The sequence below is a fragment of the Dendronephthya gigantea genome, unplaced genomic scaffold (genome assembly GCF_004324835.1).
Source record: "Dendronephthya gigantea isolate DGI-Jeju-01 unplaced genomic scaffold, DenGig_1.0 000072F, whole genome shotgun sequence".
Taxonomy (NCBI): domain Eukaryota; kingdom Metazoa; phylum Cnidaria; class Anthozoa; order Malacalcyonacea; family Nephtheidae; genus Dendronephthya; species Dendronephthya gigantea.
In genome coordinates this window covers 918,473-941,632 of record NW_021163082.1, presented here as the reverse complement: position 1 = coordinate 941,632, position 23,160 = coordinate 918,473, and the positions used below count along the sequence as shown (strand labels likewise).

The window sequence follows — 23,160 nt, the reverse complement described above, 5'->3', positions numbered from 1 at the left end:
GGTCTATTATCGCAGAACCAACTTGCTTTAACATCCTCGGCACTACGTTAACATACTCTTAGATATATAGCTGTATACATATTTTATGCTTACTTTTTTTGATATTATTTAGAATATAATGCTCAAGTGCGTTGCAACTTGATTTTTTAAATCGTGTTCATCCATTTGTAACTGCGTACAACATAAATCCACATTATGATTAATAAATGTAATTGCCAAATATTATTACTGATCGTGTTTTCTTGGTTTAAAACAAACAAAAATATATCAAAAGGCCGACCACAACAATGTTTGGCTTCTTTTTTCAGTATCTCAACCCTGATTATAGCTATAAGACGGGATGAGCTCTCGTATACGATTAACTAGTCTGTTTTATAAAGGCAAATAGTTTTAAAATCACTGACGCGGCAAACATTGTCAGGATATAAGTATGGATAAAAACTCTTTTTCACCCTTCATTATTGTGCAGAATTTTGCTTTTAGAAGTTACGTCAAATTTTCAGGAGAAGAAAGGCTCTTGCATGTGCTTGTGACAAGATATGTAATATATGCACAAAGCTGACACCATTTTACGCATCCAAAGGCTTAACATAGTGACGGTGCATTTAAGTTGCAACAATAGTTGAATATCTAAAGTTTTCTTTTTTGAAACACCCTGTGCACCCCTAATTAATATGGGTACAAATTTAATTTGTTTAACGAAATTATTGTGTTTATCAGAATACATAACATTTCCGTGAATTATGCAAACGACGTAATAATTAACAGGTTCTCCCTTTGGTGTAGAAATGCCAGTGATACTCGTACACTATGTGAGGCATTATCTTCCAGTATTAGCTTAATTAAAGTGTCTATGAAGTGAAAAAATCACATCATTTTTTTTGTTTTAAAATTATAGATTAGGGATGGACGGAAAGTAGAAAAATTGCTTTAAAAAATTTCGTAGATTAGTGACCGAGATAGAGCTGCCTAAAGTTAGAGTTTTAGGTGACCATTTTTTATGGAACCTGGGGATGAGTTTAATGTTTTGTGATGTAGGCAAATGGACACGATGACTATCACGCACGATAAACATAGTAGACAATCATAACAAAAATAGAGCTACGGCGATGGAAGTTACTAAGGAAAGCGAATGCTCTTCGAGCTCGAATACATCTTCAAAAGAAAGCGCTAGCGAGGAAGAAATTTTTGGAGCAATCGTCTCTTTTTGTACCGTATTCAAACGAACCGCTTGCTAGTAGCGACTCGAGTTTGTACAATTGTACAGCTAGTAACCACCTCGGCCGCCACAAGCGCAGTATAAACCTCCTCTTTTTGTCGTTTGCTGCGATGCCATGTGCAGACTTATAAGCAACGTTCATTCCGGTTTATGTAGTTTAGTGACTAGTGTAGCTACAAAAGTTTCTGGTGAACAAACCTAAGACTTCCATATTTATATAAAAATCGTCGACGGATTTCAGTAAGTTAATGCGTGTAAATTTGCGTCAATATTATCAGGGTTGGGGCTCTAGACGCTTCATTTGAAATAAATGCGGAGATTAGGGTTTGCGCGAATAAGACTTCGTAATATTTACATAATTGCGTATAAATGCAAATGTTTCTTATTATTTCGCTTTTGGCTATTTTACTTTAAAACTGCAAAGAACAAACATCATAAACGAGCGTAGCCATACAGACTTCTTATCTAATGTTTCATTTGCGTCGGTTGACAAGAGTTTGGTCGAGTATACAGATTTATGATTATATTCAAACGCACAATTACCAGTAACACTTTTGTGCTTCAGAGTATTAAATATGACACAGACGTAGAAAAACCGAAATTTATCCATAAACTGAGCACTTGTGTTTGAAATAAGTAATATGTTGTGTATTCTAGTTTAGTAAATTAAATCTACGATGTTCAGTGTGTCCATTTGCATACGTCATCCATGACCTTTGGTCACCTTTTGGCCGTTCAAAATAATGTCGCCAAAAATCGGCAAATTTCCTATGTTTAAGGGCTTGTAACTTGGAAAGTATTGTATGGATTAAGCTCAGATTTTGCACAGTGCATTTTCATATGTAAATGTCTCATTTGTAAATTTTCACTTGATAGACACTTTAACACTAATAGCATTAGTAACCAGATAATTACATTGGATAAGAAAGGACAGACGTATAGTATATATACTATATATATATATATATATATACTTCCTTTGACGTCACCACTTAGGCATGTTCTTTCTTAAAATATTCTTGAAGGAAAATTTCGACGGAGAGGTAAGATTAATAAAGCTAATACATTTATTTTTATTTGATTTGATAGAAATAGGGAGTGACCTTTGCTTAGCAAGGTGTTCGGTTTATTTGACGCGCGTCATCGCCATTGCTTTAACATCCTCAGCACTACTCTAGCATACTCTGAGATATGTAGCTGTATACATATTTTATACTTTATTTTTTTCATTATTATATATTTAGAATCTAATGCTCAAGTGCGTTGCAACTTGATTTTTTAAATCGTGCTTATCTATTTGTAATTACAGTACTATGCAAAAGTTTTATAGGCCCCCAGTCAAATTGTCACTTGTTAGTAAAATTTATGGTATTGCAAGACATGCTAGGTAGAAAGACTTGTAGTGGTCGTGCACTTGGTACAGCCACCATGAGAGACCATTATTGCGGCACAATGCCCAGTCATTGACCTAACAAGCTTGTTTGCTACATCTGGATCAACAGACTCACGTGATGCGAAAATGTTCTCTTTCATTCTTCCAGATGTCGAGATGGTCTTCTATCTGACCTCTTCTTCACTTTTTCCCAGAGATATTCGAACAGGTTTAGGTCAGAATTCTTTCGTTGCCTTGAACTGATTGATATTTCTTTCGGTGGGGCTTTTTTCTCTGTCACATGGTGCCCTATCTTGTTCAAAGATAAAGTCTTAACCGCAAAGCTCTCTCCACCTTTTAGAAAGTCCCAAAATCGTAAATTTTCAACTAGATACGGAAAATGGTATGTTTGGCTTGTACCTAGAACTTTCCTAATAAATGAGATGGCTTTGTGGTGGAGATTATATCTTCCAGTAAGATGGGGGCACCATGTCATTCAGAAAAGAGCCTGAAAGAAAGTGATATTGACCGTTCCAGGGCTATAAGAGATTGCTGACGTAGACCTCATTGAACATTTTTGGGAATAAGTGAGGAAGAGGTCAGATAGAAGCCCATCTCGACATCTGGAAGAATGAAAGAGACCATTTTCGCATCACGTGAGGCTATATAAAAATAGTTTTAAAATCAGACGCGGAAAACATTGCACGCCTTGCACCCGTGGGCCTTAGCTGTCAATTGGGGAACAATTCCGACTATGTTAATATATAATTATATTATATATATAATATATAATATATATATATATATATTATAATATGTAGAATAACATCCCATAGCTTTAGTATAAATATAAGTAACATTGTAAACTTTGGAAGAGCGACTTAGCGAGCGACTGTAGAGTATTGTGTGTATCGATGTGCACTACCTGTGTAAGTATGCAAGTATATACATTGTTGTTATTAAACGTTTAAATAAAAGCTAGATTATAGAATATCCCTTCACTTCGGTCTTATTTTCATGATACGATGATACTGAGTGTGAATTATGACGTAATTACCAATGCAAAATTTCCGAAAAAATCCCATATTTCCTAGGAATTAAAAATTGCTCAGAGAGGCCAAACTTTGGGGAGATACAAATTTCCTGAGACACAGGGCTTATAAGACACCAGACTGGTTATGGCTGGCCACTGACATGGTTTTATACTTTATCTCTTTTAATACTATAAAGATTTTTTTATTAGGTGTATTAAAAAAAAGAAAACTTTTATAATTTTCACCCCAAAGTTTTTCTATTTCACTTCGTGAAATCCTGAATAATTAATGAATGAGTCATATGTATTCATCTGTAATTTTCCATAAAGCTCTTATGAACTATTAACTTTGATACAAGTAAGATTAGTATTCATAACCTATACAAAACGGCAGCTCGTATTTTAACTAGTACATATCATTATACGAAATATAAATATTAAAGCCCAACATAGTGCTTTCACTAAAGCCATAAGTTGAGCTTTAATATTTATATTTCGAATACGCTTCCCGCCCGGCACGTCTTTGGCAGCAGTATTGAACATATCATTATACATTTCCAAATCAAAACAGTAGAATAAACCAACATCCGTCTTAATATTCGCTACGTTTACATGAAGAAATACTTAGAAGGTTAAAAAAATTTTTCAGAAAAAATGTACTGACGAGGTACAAGGCGATTGATCACAGCGAAGGGAGATCAATTCCTGAAACATACTACGTTAAAACATGTAGTAAAACGTGCAAGATCCGCTTTGGGATTTGTTGGAAGAAAAAAACGGTTTGCCAGTAAGTTATATAATTCTATAATCTCATAAGGTTGTGATATGATAATGGATTTATGTTCTAATATTTTCAAAACATAATTGCCTGTGGGTCATATAGCAACCCAGATTATCATGAGGAATAAACAGTGGGACCACTCAAGTGAGAATTTTTGTGTTAACTTTTGCGCATATCTTATTACGCAATGCATTACTATATTCACATGACTATATTGACTATTTTTGACCGGGTTACATAATGAAGTGGTCCTACTGTTCACTTTTTATTCTGTAGCTCATCATTACCCGTGTACGCTCTGGTCAGCGGTAGCTACATTCAAACTACAGGAGCATGAGGGACATGTTTATTAATTTACATGGTAGAGTTTTACCTATATGGTTGTCATATGTCATGTAAAAGAAAACGCCTCTATATAGGTACGTTTCGGATGCCAGTTACCGCTGGTCCACAGCATAGACATATTCACTTACGATAAGTATAATAATATCACAATTTACCCAGCTGAAAGTAATTAGGAACCTGCGAATGACAATTTCTTTCGTATTATGTTGTTTTAGTAACCAACTTCGTACTCGCCATAAAACAATTTACGAAACCGTGAAGAAATACCACCCAATATACTATTGCAGATATGGTTGGAAGCAAAAAGGTTCCGAGTGCTCTATTCGTAAGTACGCGGACCAATTGACTGAACAATTAATTGCACATTTCTAATTTTTCAAGAACATAAGGCCGTTTAGCCGTAACCGGTGACAATTTTTTCTGTGTTTAAACTAATTACTCCGGCGTTAGCGACGGAGTTGAAAATTCGCCCCGGTTTTGTTTTGTTTTTGTTTTTTTTTATTTTTCGTCGTCGCAAGTCAGAAATGGCGCAAAATATTCTAGTATCTAAAATGTGTATGTGACCGTATTTATCTACGTCCCAGTATTATCTCCCAAGAGTTGTGGTGCACAGCTTTGGCTAATTTTCCAATGCGCGATTCGATTTCTCTCGCATGATACGGCAATTCCTCCAAGAGGAACAAATAAACCGTTCTTTTCATGCTGTTCGATTAAGTTTAGATTGAATTGGGGTAAGAATATATTTAATACATGTAGATTCCTATTTTAGTAATCTCGCTGCTATTTCGCCGTTTAAAAAGATGATGTGGTCGTCGTGTATGGGCGCGTCGACACGTCGCGTAGTAGTTTGCACAGGATCGAAGATTTAATATTAATAATATAACTATATAAGCACAAATTCCAAAGGCAAAGTGTAAGACGAAGCGAATGTATCATGCGGTTTATTTACATTTTTGAACAATTGAACTTCTATACTGCGATGTGCTTCTGAATTTCGCGATCGAACATTTAGGTTCGCTAGGTATCTAAATGCGAATATGTATGCGAAACAATACGCGAACTGTATTGTTTATGTTCAGAAGCTCTATATTGAAGACTGGCACGTGCGCCGGAGTTAACGCCAGAACGGCGTCTTGTTAGTCAAAGTTTCCATTTCATGTCTTTTTTCAGCTGAATGCAGTGGTTGTAATGGTAAAGGGAGTTGCAGTGCTCCTTGGAAGTGCACTTGTAACCCAGGATGGAGAGGTTCCGAATGCGAAAGTGGTAATGCATGCATGCCTAATAAAATTCTGAAGGTTTTTATACAGTATTCTGTTTAATATAATTAACACAAGTTTTAAAATAATGGATTTTCAAAACTTTTTTCAATGGTACTGGAAAAATGCAAAATGCACAATTCGTTATACCAAAATTTATGTTTGAACTAACAAGAAAAATTCTTCAATCTATCCAGATTTTAATGAGTGTCTTCGGGTTGAAACTAACAAGTGCGAGTATAGACCTGGTTGCAATAACACACGCGGAAGTTTCAGATGCACTTGTCCTGATGGCTATCGATTGGATAATGATTTAAGATCGTGTAACGGTAATATAGTTAGAGAAAAAGTTTCTCGAATTGTTTTTTAGCGATTAAAGCACTTTATCTACACAAGATGTAGTCTTAAGATAACTATATGATAATGAATGGTGCACTGACTGCGACTGACTTGTATACATCAGTATGTTAGCTCATCTGGACTAAGTACAGGAAGCACTTTATCGACAGCAGGGGCGTTGAGAGGATAAGAAGGCCCCGGGGCAATTTTTTGATCTGGGTCCTATCGACATTTTAAGTTGTACTGTAGCTGCTTGACATATGCAGGTCACTGTGTTAAAGATTAGAAGCTGAACACGAACCGTCTCAGAGGCCAAACATTATGCAAAAAAAAATACAACACATAGAAGTTATTGTCAGACTGAATGTTAACTTCTAGTCCATATGTTATAATTGCATAGTTTCTCTTTCAATTAGAGATTAGCATCACTGTAATTGTAAATTTGTTTTCAGTAATACTTTGTGCCCTGAACAAAAGTACATGCACCCGGGCCCCGAAGTAAGTACCCCGTTTCCTCCGCCCTCTCAACGCTACTGATCGAGAGCACGCTGTTTTGAACATTCTCCCAGTTTCAGTATCCCTGTAGAATTTCATGTAAAGTTTCAGAAAAATGTTTATTAATGTAGAATTTGAGAGGAACTATACGCATATAAAGACTAGTTAAAAGCTAATGATTCTCCAAATAGAGTTTCGATATCGCTTTTCCATTTAAAATAAGTCGAAACGACTTAGTGCTCTTAACGTAAACAAACTCGAAAATAGGTTTCAATTTAATTTCACTAGCAAGTAAAGTCTGAATAGTTATTGCTTTTTATACCAAATTACACCTCCCTTGCTGTATAGATATTGATGAATGCGGAACTAACAGCCACAGCTGCAGCGCAAATGGATTCTGTCATAATATTCGAGGCAGTTACAGATGTTCTTGTAAGAATGGATATCAACTGGGCAGTGATCAGAAGACATGCCAAGGTAAGTAAACCTTTGCTGAATTAATTCTCCTGCATGGTTAATAAAATTGATATGCATAGTATTTGATATGATTATCTTGAGTAAGCTTTTTAAAATTATATCGGTAACCGGCTGGCAATTTTTCGTTTTCTATCTAATTAACTATTTGCAATCAAGGTAAGTTAAGGTAAAGCAAATTCAAATTCTTCAACTGGAAATCAGTCCTTGTTTGATATTTAGATATTGATGAATGCAAAACATATCAAAACGACTGTGATTACAAAGCTGGTTGTCAAAATACTGTTGGAAGTTTCAAATGTACCTGCCAGGCGGGATATTATCTTGATGCTGACGGAAAAACTTGCAAAGGTTAGAAATACATATTTTTAAAAAGAGATAACTGATTTAAGAAGGAAGTTATCAATGACAAGCAGGGCGGCATTCTTATTAACAGCAGCATAAAACTCAAGTACATGCACCAGCGTATTCGTGACTTTTACGCCTGTGTAATTGTTTTATTATTCATTTAAAAAAATGAATTTGTCTTCGCACTCACATTTGTGTGGTTTCACATTTTCGCTCCCCTGGGACCTTTATTTCTTCGTCATTGAGAGAGGAAAATGCCAAGCCTACAGATATTTTTAAACGGCCAACTTTGTGCATGAGTAACCATAAATCAGATGTGTTGTACATATCAATCAAATTTGAAGCTGAAATTTGTGCAAATTATTGAGGGTGGGGTGTCAAATCCCCCCAAACACCCTAGTCCCAGAATGCCATGTTCACCGGAAATATATTTTCCTGAGGGTAAAACATGCAGTTTACATTGGCATTGCATAGTAAACGAGATTACGGCCTTTAGGGTATTAGCACCTAGCATGCATCAAGATATCCTTATATTGGCAGATGTGAATGAATGTGATGGTGGTAATTGCCAACAAAACTGCGTTAACTACCCTGGTGGATATACTTGCTCCTGTTACAGCGGATACCGAAGAAACACCACAAACGTTAAGCATTGCGATGGTAAGGAAGCAGTTTTAAGGAAAAAAAACGTACATGTGTCTGAAACGTACATGTTTCTTGTTTTTTTAAAAGCAAAATTTCAGTTAGCAATATCATTGTACGCATAAAACACTTTACTGCATTCATCACTTTTAACTTTTTTAACTGTAAATATTATTATAAGCTTTCCACTGATTCCAGTTCCCATTACGATAGTTAACCAGACAATTCCTTATATTTAGATATCGACGAATGTTTTGAAAAGAAGGCAGGTTGTTCCCAGATCTGCACCAACACCGCTGGCGGTTTCAATTGCAGTTGTCATCCGGGATATTATTTTGCCTGGGACGAAAAACATTGCAACGGTATACGATTTATTATTTTGTTGTTAATTTTAATGGTGTTAAATAATAACCAGAAATAATCTCTTAAAGCTAGACGACTCATAGGCAGGGCCGTAACTACAGGGTGTCCCAAAAAAAACGAAAACTATTGAAATCACTCATTGTTAAAATTTGAATGCCGTGTGCACGAATTTTAGCCCATGGGGATTTAATGCAACTCAGTAAAATGCTAAATGCTTTGTGTTGCTAGAGAAAGGGGACATGTCGAAGGTCATGGTGATTGAGATGCACATTTAAATATTGTTAATAAATATCATTTTCGCGTACGAGCAAATTTTACTGCATCATATGCATGCATAAAAATGCTTATGGCAAACATTTACACATGCACTTGTGGGTCCCAACAGAGTGCTTAGGCATTCAAACTCTAACAATTACATTGTTATGAGTGATTTCAATAGTTTTCGTTTTTTTTGGGACACCCTGTAGAACGATAATTGGGGAGGTGTTTATTCATATATTCAGTTCTGCCCGACGGATTTCCATTGTGAGCTATTGCACTTACAAAAGAAACCCGTCGGGCAGAACTGAATATACGAATAAACACCCCCCTCCAATTATCGTTCAAGTTACGGCCCTGCTAAGGGAAACGCTCCATTTCTACAAAACTCTGTGCTGTCAGTGGCGTAGCCAGCCTGACGATTTTGTCCCGCTATGTAAATTTCGAGTTATTATAATTATTCGTGCCTTTAGAAATCTATTGTTTTCACAGTCAGTGAACACCAAAATATTAGCATAGCGGGACAAATCGACAGGCTGGCTACGCTACTGTGTGCTGTGGAAGAGAAAATTTAATCAACTGCTGTAGCCTTGAAAACCTTATTATATTTCGTTAACAAATGCATGTCTCAAAATGATCTATTATGATATTTGCATGCATGTTTATTTGTTTACCTATTACCACCATAGGCTTGCAAAACATCGGAGACCTCCTATATCTGGTTGCCAACTTTCTAGTTAAAAGATTTGTTCAACTTGACTATATTCGCTAACGAAGTAAATATTAAATTACACATTAAAACATCGAATATTGTTAATTCTAACTAAAGATATTGATGAATGCTCCAGTGGACGACATGGTTGCGATCAAATTTGCAAGAATGCGCTTGGGTCATACAAATGTGGGTGTAGAGAAGGATTTGAACTGTCCCAAGATGGAAAAACGTGTATAGGTAAAACAATTTCTTCTCTTACAAACCTTACAATTTTGTTCAGATATATTCAGGTGTGTAAAATTAAAGTGTGTGGATAACTACTTAAAGTCTTAGTGAGTTTTATACTATGTTAAGTCGTACTTAAAATTATAAAATCTGTCATATAATTTGATTGAAAGTGCGAGTGCGAAGTTCTGAAGAATTGCTCACAGTTGTAAGCCATAAACACGAACGTTCTCATTGTCCATTATCGAGTTAGCTTTTCATAGTGCCAACAGACCAGTGGCATTTACGGTTTTTAACAGAACAACCAAAAAATGTACATACGTTCCAATATAACCAGGGAGCAGCCTGGCAGCGTCTTCAAACAACTGAGCATCAAATTTTGTATAACAACTGCCTATAAGAATAAACGAAACACTTCTCGAAGTTTCAGCCTAAGGGCCTTCGTCAGGAGAGCATGAATCTCTTGACGAAGGCCCTCATATCAAAAAGTCGAGAAGTGTTTTGTCTATTTTAGGCAGTTGTTATACCACATTTGATGCCAATAAATGTACGGGTCAATTATCCAGTAGATTATTCCAGGTTTTGTCGCTTTCCTGCAGTTTTCGTCAGGCTTCAAAAAACTCCTTCTAGCCTGTTCCTTTTTTTTATGGGTCTCCAAGAACCCATTGTTTAAGAGATTGTAAGCAAAATTACCATAATATTACTTAGTAACATTTCAATTACATACCAAATGCAGTATGGATATTTATTTTGGATCCTGATCACTGATATAATTCTTTGATTTATCTCTTAGGAAAACCATGCCTGCTTATTTATGCACCAGTGAATGGTAACATGAATTGCACAGGGCATACAACTGAACATACATGTGACTTCACTTGCTCCACTGGATATAAACACATTGGTTCCCGTATACGAAGATGCTCTCCTTCGCGACGTTGGACTGGGAAAGAGGCAAAATGCGAACGTGAGTACACAGTAGGAAAATAACCGCTTAAGCGCCATTTTGTTTGATAAATTACGTAATGGATTGATGTACACGTCATAAGGTTCTCGAATTTAATTTGAGCACAAATGTGGAGTTTTGTTTCCCCCCTCGGATGCCAAATTTCAGAGGCTATAAATACACGTGATGTCTTTGCCAATTGGTGAACCGAGATTCAGTGGCGTAGCCAGCCTGACATTTTAGTCATGCTATTCAAATTTTATGCTATTATCATTATTCATCTCTTTAGAAATTCATTGTTTTCACAGTCAATGAACACAAAAATATTAGCATAGCATAACTAAATTGTCGAGCTGGCTACGCCATTGCCGAGATTTTGTACCATGGGGAAATTTGAAACATGAAATTGGGTCAAAAATTATACCTGTCTCTTTAACATGGTAATAAAACTTATAAAAGTGACTTTTTTGACCCATTAAGGACAATATTAATTAATTGTTTTCAAAGACCGTCATGACCAGAAATTTTCGACAATTCGCCGATTTTATCGTATATGGCCCTCCATGCAATAAGAGGTTCCCAAAATACACCAAATTTTCCAAAATACACCAAATTGAAGTGTGTAATTGTCCCATTTAGCTATCATTTGTCCAGACCCTCCGGAACCAAGTGATGGATTCGTTTATTCTCCGTGCGACACAAGGTTTAATTCAGAATGCATAGCAGGCTGTGATGATGGTTTCCATATCAATGAGACGTCAAAATTAAGATGTACAGTAAATGGTCGATGGGAGCCGAACGGTGTAACATGTAAAAGTAAGTGTACAGACGTTAATACAACGAGTTCCTGTCTTCTATAATGGTTTGAAATAAACGTATCTTTTGACATCACTGAAAAAAAAAAAGCGAATCTAATTATAGGCACTTGAAAATTTTTTTAGACACTTGAAAAATGAAAATTTTATTTAGACACTTGAAAATTTTTATTTAGACACTTGAAAATTTTTATTTAGACACTTGAAAAATGAAAATTATATCTATACACTTGAAAATTTTGTAGAGTACAAAAACCATTTTTTGTATCTTGTTGATAGTTATATGCGTTGTAGCAATTTAGTAAAGAGAATTGTATTACGTAATACGATGTGTGTATGATAAGTTTGTAATGTGTTTAATAATTATTTAGAAAAAAAGGTGTGTGAACCAAATCCTTGTCGTCATGGTGGCGAGTGTACTGATATAAATTCCGGGCACTTCTCATGTAACTGCTCCAAGACTGGATACAAGGGAGAAAAATGCGAGATTGGCTTTGTTACTATCCCTGATTATCCCGTAATAGTCGCAGATGGTACTGCCACAACAGTCAAGTTCCGAGTCTCACCACCAGACAATGAGATACTCTTCACACCTCAAAGTTCAGGGGTCGAGTTTAATCCACCCTATTTACTTTTCAAGCGAAATTCTGCCACCTCGCAATCAGTTGCTATAACTTCCCGACGACCAGGTCTTCATTTAGTTCGATACCATTTGTCAGGTTCAAGTTCAGCCTCGTTTCAAATTCCACAGCAAAATGCGCTTACGGTCCAGGCTTCCTCGAACTCTGGTTCAGATTCCTCGGCGTATGATAATATTACATTTCCTACTGGATGCTACAAATTGGAGCGTCATCAGTGCCCCCGTTCAGAAGTCAGAATAACAGCATTATCCACAAAGCCATGGGGGCGGATTTTTGGTATTTTGGCAACAACAAAGGGCTTAGTAAGCTTAAGCAATGGGGTTATCGAAGTACCCTTTTCAACGACAGGTGACAAGTTTAGACTTCGAAATCCATCGAGTGTGAATAATAATTGTGGATCCAGTCCAGCAAAGAAGTATTCCTTGGTTGAGATGATAAAGCGTCGAGTTCTAACCAAGTCTTTTCTAAACGTCGTGCGAGACAGTTTTCCAAAATGGCTTGATCTAAAATTGCGGAGAAAGTTACCATTCAGATCTATTGTTGAGGACGACCTTAAAACTCACTATTTATCTGGAAAACGTCTTGTTAAGAAAGTTCAACTTACGGGTCAGCCATTGACTGATGACAGTCTATTTTCTTTGCTAATATCACCTGATCTTGACCTAATGGTTGATGGAGACCATGTTTCATTGGGATTTCCTGATCGTGAAGCTAGTTTCTCTGTTGCTCTGGAGCTATGCGGCACTCCTCCATACAATGTTGTCTTGAAACCGTCAACAAATCTGGTTGATGTGATCAACCAACTATCCGTTTTCAAACAGATGCAAGCGAATGGTTGGTCGTTTAAGATTTTCTCAATGCAAATTTCTAAGAGTTCGTCCACAAAAAGGGGTCTAACTTTAGTTACAAAGTTTAGCAAGGATTTTGAAGTATCAAACTCGATAAAATCTCGAGTGGATTTTAAGGGAACATTAATCCTCAACGTTCACGACTTGGAAAACGTAAGCAATTTTGTTATTTTTCGTCAGTGTTAAGGTAGTTTCGTGACATACACTAAGTTTCAATCCTTTTCTTACACTTGGCGGGCATTGCAGACGTCCTGTTTAAAATTATCTTGTCAATGAGTAATCAGCAGCTTATCTTCCAAACGAATCAAAGATTATCAGATATTACCGTTCTCTTATGCTTGCAAATGTTGAGAATTCTGTTGCTGGTTGCGTTCCCTGTTGCGTTTTGTGATTTCCCGATGAGTCCCACGTTCTTATATCGGTATTTATTGTATAAATAATTTAAAATGATTTTATTTAGATTATGGACTTTCCATTAGATCAAAAATGGTTGGCTAAGCTTGATGGTGAAATAATACTCTCAATGGAATTCAAAGTACAAGGAGAAATGACCAATTTGGCGATTAAAATGCCACAAACATTGAGCTATGCGACAATCGGAGGTGAGAATTTTTAATGTGTTATTTTAAATCAGCAGTTTTATACTAAATCTGTGGAATTAATATACCCTCTATTTCTCTTTGATATCTGAAACTTGATACAATTATGAACAAACTGTAGGTTCTTAACTTAGATCAATTTTTTATGTACTCACGGCACTGCGTGGACGAAAGACACTTGTTCACGTTAGCATTTTGTTTTCCAACTTTTAAGGTTATAGTATCATATTTTTTTTCGTGTCTTGTGAATGCACCCAATAACAAGAATTTTTTCTTCGTTTAATTTTTCAGGGAAAAGCAAAAACGATTGTTTCCTTGGAAAGAAGGAAAATTCTCAGGGACTCTTAATGCAAAACGTTCTTAAAGAAAATCCATTTCTTCATACAGAACTTGGCAGATTTGTTGAACTTGATAAACCTAGTAACATGTCATGTTTTCTTAGCGCAATACTATACCATGAGAAGATAAGTAATAACTCTCGCTATCGTGAATCAAGCAATGGCGTCAAAATGACTTTCCATGGCAATCTTAAGTTTGGTGCCTTACGCTTTGACAACCTTGAGGTGGAGTTGCGTTTTGAAAATATTTTATGCCAAAATTCCACCCATCAAACTCGCTCGAAGATCATTGCAGAGTTAAATGGAAAATATGGCCAACGTGTCGGCAACCTGCAGAAAAATCTTGGAATTTTTAAAATTACTCGTGATTCAGTAATAGATTTACATATTGGGCGTGAAACAGGGGCTGACTCGGGAGGCTCTTTTTCTGGCATTGTTAACGTTCTTGGTTTCCAAGACGCGACAAAGGTTAGCATATCGCAAAATGGTTTAAACTTTTTTGCTAAAGGAAAAATAAATGGATTATTTTATGCATCCGCAACATTCAAGTCAAATCTGATGCCATGGAATCGCCAAAGATTTACAACCACAGGCGTTTTTGACATCAGAGAAACGGATGACAACCTGAACCGACTTTTGGAGAAAGAAATAGCAAAATATACTGACGAACTTTTAACAAAGATGAAAGGTAGATTTAATCTCTCGGTGGAGACAGAAAGTCGCGCAAAAGCTCGTCTAATGAAAGTTCAGGTCCTCCGGGAAGAGGCGCGGGCGAAAATGAATCAAATAAATGTCGAGTATAGAAAAAGCAGCGAGAAATTGAATGTTGCAAGGGAAAATTTTAATCTTCTTGTTGAATTTATCGACGGTTATTCCGATGAAATTCGCCAATTAAATCAGGAATTAAGCACACTTTGCGCGGTGAAAGATTGTCCTAAAATTTGTCATGAAGGGGAACATTGCGGCACACGTTTCAAGCATACATACATAGCAGTTAAAGGACGTTGTCTAGAAACGTGTCATTTGTCAAAGCAGGAACGCAAAGAGCCACTACACACGGACGCAATTTGCAAAAATGTGTACTGCAAAAGAATCCACTCCAAGAGTAATCTTATAGGCGCTCCCTTTGTAGCATTTGGCGTTTCTATTGGCAACCCTGCGGTTGTAGCCACTGGTGTTTTATTATTAGCGCCATGGAGCAAAAGAGCGATGGAAATGCAGTGTTTCTGAAGAAAAGTGCAAAAAAGAACACTTTGAGTATGAATACGTGCATACTCCGTACAAATGTGAAGGTCCATGTACAAAACGAAACATTACTGCATCGCAAAAGGTACCATTCTGCTCCACACTTTCATGTGCATCGTTCATTGGTAACGTTAGTTGCTTTGCTGAAAATTCATTTTGCAAGAAAGCAAGAAAAGATGCTTTAGAGAAGATCGCAAAAGTGAAAGCCGACGCAGCACACATCGTTGCAACTGTAGACAATGCAAGGCAAAATTTTTCCTACTGGAATATGAAGAGAGAGAAGTTGTCCATTAGAATTCTTTCAGCTAAGCGTTCTTTTGATGCATACGAAGAGGCTGTGCGTAACCTTGAAAAAGCCTACAATATTACCAAAGAGAATCGACTAAAGAAAAACCGTATTTTGACCAAAACAATGATGTTGAAAAACTTTACAAGTGAACAAAGTCAATCTCATATCAAAATAACAGATATTGGTTTCGAGACGAAAGTATTGCCACAACAAGATACTAATGTATTACTTCTGAATATCAAGCTTCAGCTTATTAAGAAAAAACAAGAATTGTCAACATTGCTGGATTTCCAAAATTTAAAGAGGTCGCTTCGCAGTATTGCAAAGGAGATTTTAGGAGAGTATGTCGACGAAAATGCCCAAGTTACTCGAAAAAAACGTTCTACCTTAAACAAGAATGATCTGAATTTTGAATTTTACACATTACAAAGCTTCCACCGATTATGCTCAGAGTTTAGTAACTACAAAGAAACTTTGAGTGAAGTCGTGACATCACTTTTTGAAATGGCCAAAAATCTCCAAAAGCTTCGCAATGAGGAGTTGGAAAGGAAAAAATCTTTGCTAATCAACGGCAGCGCCATTTTGGAAAACTTCAATGTAAACGGAAATAAATATGATATCGCTGTAAACTACGATTCATATTTGAACGCACTTGAAACTGATCCCGAGGTGTCTGAGGCAAAGAACGTTCAAAACGAAGCTCTCGAAAACGAGTTTGGTGCAGTCCGTTCGAGTTCAATATTATTTAATAAAAATTGGTTAGCAACCATGGAGAGCATGTTCGCTGAATACTCTGGAGAATGCAGTGGTTTTGAAGATTGCATGAAGTACATATTTGACGGTTTATTGGATATAACTATCGGATCAAGTGCACTGAATGGGGATAAATTACGCGAACAAATACTAAATCTAGAGAGAAAATTCTTTAATCTAACCAGCAAATCAGATATGTCGGTAAACGAGGCAGTACATGTTTCAAGAGATCTCTTGAGAGATGTAAAGGACATGAGTGGTGTTGAGGACGTTTGTGCGCATGCTCCAAATATCACCCAACAGCCCGAACCGTTCACCGAGTTGGGTGTGAACGAGACACTTGTTTTAAGTTGCGGAGCTACAGGAGATTTCCTTGTTTATCAATGGCGTTTCAATGGCGAGGTTCTAACTAATCAACGTACAAATATCTTACGAATCAATAACACGAGTCCATCACATTCTGGAAACTATTCTTGTGATGCATCAAATCACATCGCAAAGGCATCTTCAATCGTTGCAGTTGTGGTTATTGGCACTCCTCCGCTGATTGTTGCCCACCCAATTCGTCGTCTCAACGTTGTCTTATCCGAATATTCCTCACTCCATTGCAAAGTTGAAGAAGATGCCCGCAATACATCTTTCCAGTGGTGGTTCAAGTCTCCAAACTCAAGTTCCTTTGTGTTAATTCCAAATGAGAAATTTTCTTATCTCAGCTTCGTTCCAGTAAAACTCCACAACGAAGGATGGTATTTCTGTAACGTCTCCAACTCGTTTGGTCACACCATTTCAAAGTTGAGTTTTGTCCAGGTGTTAAAATACAGTCTTCCAGTACCAGTTGCTAAACTATCATTAACCATCATATCAAAATATCCAAGGAATGAAACGTTGATGAATTATCGTGATGCTTTGGCAAACAACCTGGAATCTCGCCTGGTTATTTTGAAACAAAGGCTTACGTCAGGTGGTGAGTTGCTCAAAGATCTACATGCCACCGAATGTAACATTATTACAGAGTATAACGATGAATTAGAACGCACCCAAATCTGCGATTGGACTTTCCGAGTCTTCGGCGAGAACGTTACTTCAACAAATAAATTTAAAGGAAGTGCAGAATCACAGGACGCAGAGAAATTACTCAACGCAAGCTACAACCTGAAAAATTATTTTGTCGAACAAATTGATAACAACTTAAACGCATTCAGGTTTAACTTCTTCTTGGGTAATTCCAACCATTCCACCATGAGAAATTCTTTGCGGGTATTGGGGATTTCTTTAATCTGTCCTAAAGGCCAGTTCTTCGTTGACAATGTCTATAAATGCGGTAAGTAGAGCAATTACGTGGACCAAAATGTTCAAAACAATTTAAATACACTTTGTAAAAACAATTTGTTTTATTTTTTATTTTTCAGCTCAATGTCCGCCAGGATTCCAAGGCGTGCTGGTCAATGGTACAGCAACATGCGCTGTTTGTCCTCGTGGTTTCTATCAATCAAGACCCGGCGCAACATTTTGCAATAAGTGTCCTCAAGGATTCACCACCGCTGGTGAAGGCGCAATCGACGAAAAGCAATGTGAAGGTTAGTAAAAAATTAATATTGGGTATTAATTTTCCATGTATATCGTGAAAAATTAATGGACATTTGTTTGTTACTGCAGTGTCCGTAAATATTGATGTTGTGGTGAGCTCGATCATGTGAACATAGTCCTTTTGAGCCTTTGCAATTGACCGCTCTTATAATGACGTCACGCGGAAAGCATGATGTAACACGGAGTTTGATTGGTTCATTAGTTTTGCCGAGCCAATCAAACTTCGTGTGTAAAATCAGGTTTCTACGTCTTACGTCATTATGAGAAAGGTCTTTTGCTATCGAATTTGTATTTAGGGCCCGGTAATAGCACACAGAATATGCGCATGCACGTATATCTATCGCACATATCCAACTCGAGAGTGTGATTTTTTTTATTTCAAATCTGAAAAGATATTGACGAATGCACAATTGGAACTGGCAAATGTGACGGCCAAGCAACGTGTAATAATACAATTGGATCGTACAGCTGTGGTTGCGACGTAGGTTATGTTCAAAATGAAACGATGTGTGTAGGTATGTAATTTTCTAGTTTTATTTTCGAGGACACTATTTTTCCTAAATAAATATAAGGTAAACTGCAGTCTACAATCGTAATCGTTTCGTTTGTACGATAACAGATAATTTTGGTTCTCGAAAAAGATGGAAGCGTCACTACGCCAGAAATGAAAATTACCTTAAATTAATAGAAACTAAAATGTGCGATTTTTGTAATATTTTTTTTGCAAAATTTAAAGCGCGTAAATGGACACTGATTTTATGAAATGGCTATAGATCGTATAATATTGATTATTTCTAATCTTTAAAGATGTTGACGAATGTACACTTCAGACTGACAACTGTGGCAGTCAAGCAACGTGTAGTAATACCATTGGTTCATTTACCTGCGACTGCAATGAAGGTTATTCATGGAAGGGTATCACGTGTGTGGGTATGTGATTAATTCCGCCCCATAATTTCGCAATTATAATAAGAACATTCATTTTTGCTTCACAATACGCATCCGTTAACCAATCGACTTACCTTTTATATAATAATTATGTAAAATACGGATGTCAATCAGGACAAACTTAATTTACAACAAACTTTATTAATTAATGTATAAAATCTACGCCGTGGCATAATTATACCGTATATATTAGTTCACTTTGGAGAAAACCTCCATCTTGTATATAATATTGATTATTTCTAATCTTTAAAGATGTTGACGAATGCACACTTGGGACTGACAACTGTCACAGTCAAGCAACGTGTAGTAATACCATTGGATCGTTTTCCTGCGACTGCAACGAAGGTTATTCAGGAAATGGAATCACATGTGTGGGTATGTAACTAAACCCGCGCCACAATTTTAAAAGCAATTGTCTGAAATGTGATCTAGCAACGGAATCTTGAGTTCCATAATTGGAAGGCTATTACAATGCACGACAGACAACTAAAGCTAGCAGCAGTTTTTTTATTGCTACATGCATAAACTGTTGAAAAGACTATAAAAGAGAGACAATTATTTAATTACCGACTAAATAATAATAAAGAAACATTATAAACGATGCATTTCTGCCCAACAAAACACGCCGTTGAAATATTACTTACCCGTTATATATCTGAATTATATTTATATTCAAAAATATATAAAACACGTGTTTTAATTATAGAGAGTCAAAGTAGAATAATATCCAATGTATGAAATTGTTTTTTGTTTGTATGATCATGCATGCATGCAAGACAGCCCAGTTATGGCAGGAATAAATTTAACTTGAAACCGAAAATGTCAAAATATATGTGTACCTTGCATTTAATTAGTGCAAAATTATAAAGGTTTCAAGCTTGTATTAAAGAGGATTATTGACTCTCTTTACTTGAATTGAAACATGCAGAAATTGCTTCATTAACAGTTTTAAACTGACATTTAGAGCCCTAACATGCATGTACTTTATTCTGGATAAAACCGACACATTCGTGTAATACTGATTATTTTTAACTTTAAAGATGTTGACGAATGTACAATCGGGGCTGACAACTGTGGCAGTCAAGCAACGTGTAGAAATACCATTGGATCGTTTACCTGCAACTGCAATGAAGGTTATTCAGGAAATGGAATCTCATGTGTGGGTATGTAGCCATAAACTAATTTATCTTGCTTGAAATTTTGGCTGAATTGTGATCTAGCAACAGAATCTCGGTTCTAAAACCAGAGGGAATATAATTATAAAGGACGACAGAAAACTGTATTTTTAAATTATATTTTTGCACGAGCATTCAGAACTCAAACAATCAGTATACCTGTTATATAGCTAATATACAACACGTATTTATTCAGACAGATAAATACCACAAATTTTATGGTTGAAATCGTTTTTTTTTGTCTGCATTATAAAATACCTTAGCTGTTAGGAATCTGAGGTATAGCGGCTTTACGCGTCGTTATAATTATACGTATATTAGTTGACGACGGAGATATCCTATCGTGTAATAATGATTATTAATTTTGTAAATTCTAAAGACGTTGACGAATGCACAAATGGCAGTGATAACTGTCACAGTCAAGCAACGTGTAGCAACACTATGGGATCGTTTAAATGTACCTGCAATGAAGGTTATACTGGAAGCGGAACCACGTGCGTAGGTACGTAATTGCATGGTATTAAATTTGTGAATGTTGGTCAGAATTATTCACACTACTAAATATTATTACTCTTATCAGCGTCTTCGTGATAGCTTGGCAATTAATTTCGAGACCGTATATATCCCATCGTATGTAGTTTCTTCTGGTAGTTGGGATTATGCTTCAAAACACCCCAGTATTTAGACAGAGAATTAATATAGGCTTTCTGATAACTGATAACGGAATCCTCATTCATGTCAAAGTCTTCATAAAACATAAAAACTTATTTGCGTCACGGATTAGGGAACCAACTAGTAAAAATTTAGGAATGAAAAAAATTCATATGTTTATAGGAAAAGGATGACCCATTAGATTAAATTATTTGCTAGGAAAGCGCAAAGTAAAACATGCGGTCACATTCACATTCATGTCAAAGTCTTCATAAAACATAAAAAACTTATTTGCGGTACGGAATAGGAAACCAACTAGTAAAAATTTAGGAATGAAAAAAATTAATATGTTTATAGGAAAGGGATGGCCCTTTATAATAAATCATTTGCTAGGGAAGCGCAAAGTAAAACATGCGGTCACCAGAAATACCTATACGCAAGAGTCGTTAAACGTTTCGTTCTTGTCAGCATTCACGGGCAGAAGACCTCTCTATATAATTTGAATAAGTGACTAATTAAAAATTGAAATGGTGAATAATTGCAAGGTTGGACTAAAGCAATAAAAATTACTAGGCTCTCAGTCGGGAATTGTCATGTCAAATCACGTTTGCCATTTTTCACAATTAGGTGTGAGTGACTTTTCAGTGTACAGGGCTTATGTAATCCTAAATTCATTCATGAATTTTTATCTTTTATTGCAGCCGAAAAGAAATATTTTCTTTATCTATACCTGGTGAATGAGCATCATAAGGATGCAATTGTCACGATAAACATTTCTGGTCGGTTGGAAAAGATTTACTTGAAATCAACGACAACAAAAGTGATTAGTAAGGTATGGACGACTAGGAGTTGGTTGACTGCGAGTGCAGTCGAGGCTGGTACATATCGAGCCCTAGAAATCAATAGGCAATCTGTTATTCGCATGGAACCAACGACGATGAAGCACTTGTCAGTGAAAGCCCTCGTAATTGGCAGTCGTACATACTAGTTTATGTTTGTTAATTCACATTATTTTCTTCTTTGTATTATATTTCAATGTTTTAGATTAAGCTTTAAAATTTGCAAACTTGTTATTCAAAGAATAGGGAGCCCAGAAATGTTTTCGTTCCCGTGGCACTCGCGCGTGCTCGCGAGTCTACTCCGTCTATTATTATGACATATTATTATGTCAGAATTATGAAATAATAAAGGCCAAGTAGATTCGCGTACACGCGTGAGCGCCACGAGAACGAAAACATTTCTGGCGTGCATGAGAGGAAAACCTTTTTTCCGAGTTTAACTTCAATTTAAGCTATTAGTTAGTTTAGAGGAAATTAGTCTTTAATTTCACCTATTGTTAATGTATCTTGCCAATTTCTTGTTGTCCGAAATAAAGTGGTGTCCATGCATTTGATCTATTTCCCAACTTTATGGTGTGTATACATGCATGTATGGATATTCTCAACTGCACCTGTCAGCATTTATCGCATTTGGCGGATTCAAAATTCGCATAAAGTTTGATTTTTTATGATTTTTTCAATGCCAATTTCAACTTCCGAAACTGAGACGCAAAAAGCTGAACCAATGTTCAAAAATTTATGGCAAATTTAAACTCTCGTCTCTCGTCTCCATATATAGACGTGTATTTAGGTTATAACAATGCGGCAGTCTACTGCTCATACAATTCTAAACATATTCCATTTTTTCCAGAATTTTATAATTAAACGACTACAGTTAACTACATGTGCTGTTAAGTGATGAGTAAAATGTTTCAGACGTCGGCTTCCTATTATGCAGAAGTCCTCCTTGTTGGTTTCGAAACGGAAGGTCGTTCAAGTTGTTATTTTGTGAAAGACCTTCTGGCAAAAACAAGTTGTTATTTTCCGTTTCAGCGCAAAGATTTACATCAAATGCGTAAATTTGGTTAGCAAATGCGCAATACGGTTGCCTTGCCTAACCACGCTATGTCCGTCACAAACACACACCGCGTTTCTATGTTTTGAAATCCGGTTCATGCTACACAAAAACAGCCTACCTAGCTTAGGTTACTCATTCTACGCTGAGTCTCGAATGTGGACGCTTGTAAGGAAGCAAAGGTTTATGCTACAGTTCTATCCGCATTGTGAGACAAAAAATTCTATCTTTATTCTATCTCGATCAAAGCTATATCTACGCGCATGATAGTTAAAGTTGGTGCGTCTGCAAACCAAATTCAAACCGACGCAATATTCCCAATCGACTTATTTGACCCAAACCTGTATATATCCTGTTAATAAATTATCAAAATTCCTACGTCGAGTTCGTTTCATTCTACGCACCGCGTCTACCCCTGTAGATTTATTGGGAACTCGTTGACATTGAATTTCTGTCCCAGTGAAGCTACACTCCTGATCCATGAGATTCAGTATTTCGATTGGCGTCTGTTTTTACTGATATTGTTACTCTCAGTCTTGGTTGCAATGAAAGCGTTCCAGGTTTATA

The 23,160-nt window shown here is 36.4% G+C and overlaps 2 protein-coding genes across 2 annotated transcripts; both read left to right on the top strand.

Annotated features, from left to right (window-relative positions):
- Positions 1–4,220: 4,220 nt before the first annotated feature.
- Positions 4,221–15,295, top strand: LOC114531490 (the record flags this gene model as incomplete). Its single annotated transcript, XM_028553093.1, has 14 exons — positions 4,221–4,411; positions 4,966–5,075; positions 5,921–6,013; positions 6,204–6,335; positions 7,189–7,317; positions 7,537–7,665; positions 8,203–8,322; positions 8,544–8,666; positions 9,755–9,877; positions 10,659–10,832; positions 11,451–11,627; positions 11,998–13,268; positions 13,576–13,717; positions 14,006–15,295. Coding segments are annotated over 14 exons (4,191 nt in total), but the record flags the coding sequence as incomplete, so codon positions are not given.
- Positions 15,286–22,042, top strand: LOC114531443. The gene is made up of 8 exons (XM_028553054.1): positions 15,286–17,660; positions 17,749–17,916; positions 18,319–18,441; positions 18,734–18,856; positions 19,127–19,249; positions 19,915–20,037; positions 20,429–20,551; positions 21,402–22,042. The coding sequence occupies exons 1-8, from the start codon at positions 15,566–15,568 to the stop codon at positions 21,686–21,688; spliced, it is 3,165 nt and encodes a 1,054-aa protein (XP_028408855.1). The 5' UTR covers positions 15,286–15,565; the 3' UTR covers positions 21,689–22,042.
- Positions 22,043–23,160: the final 1,118 nt, after the last annotated feature.

What these genes read in the sequence shown, in the direction of transcription:
- LOC114531443 (XM_028553054.1), top strand. Translation starts at nt 15,566, where the DNA reads ATGAAGAGAGAGAAGTTGTCCATTAGAATTCTTTCAGCTAAGCGTTCT. An exon ending in AAATGAAACGATGTGTGTAG is followed by an intron (nt 18,442 to 18,733) that starts GTATGTAATTTT and finishes TAATCTTTAAAG; the next exon opens with ATGTTGACGAATGTACACTT. An exon ending in GAAGGGTATCACGTGTGTGG is followed by an intron (nt 18,857 to 19,126) that starts GTATGTGATTAA and finishes TAATCTTTAAAG; the next exon opens with ATGTTGACGAATGCACACTT.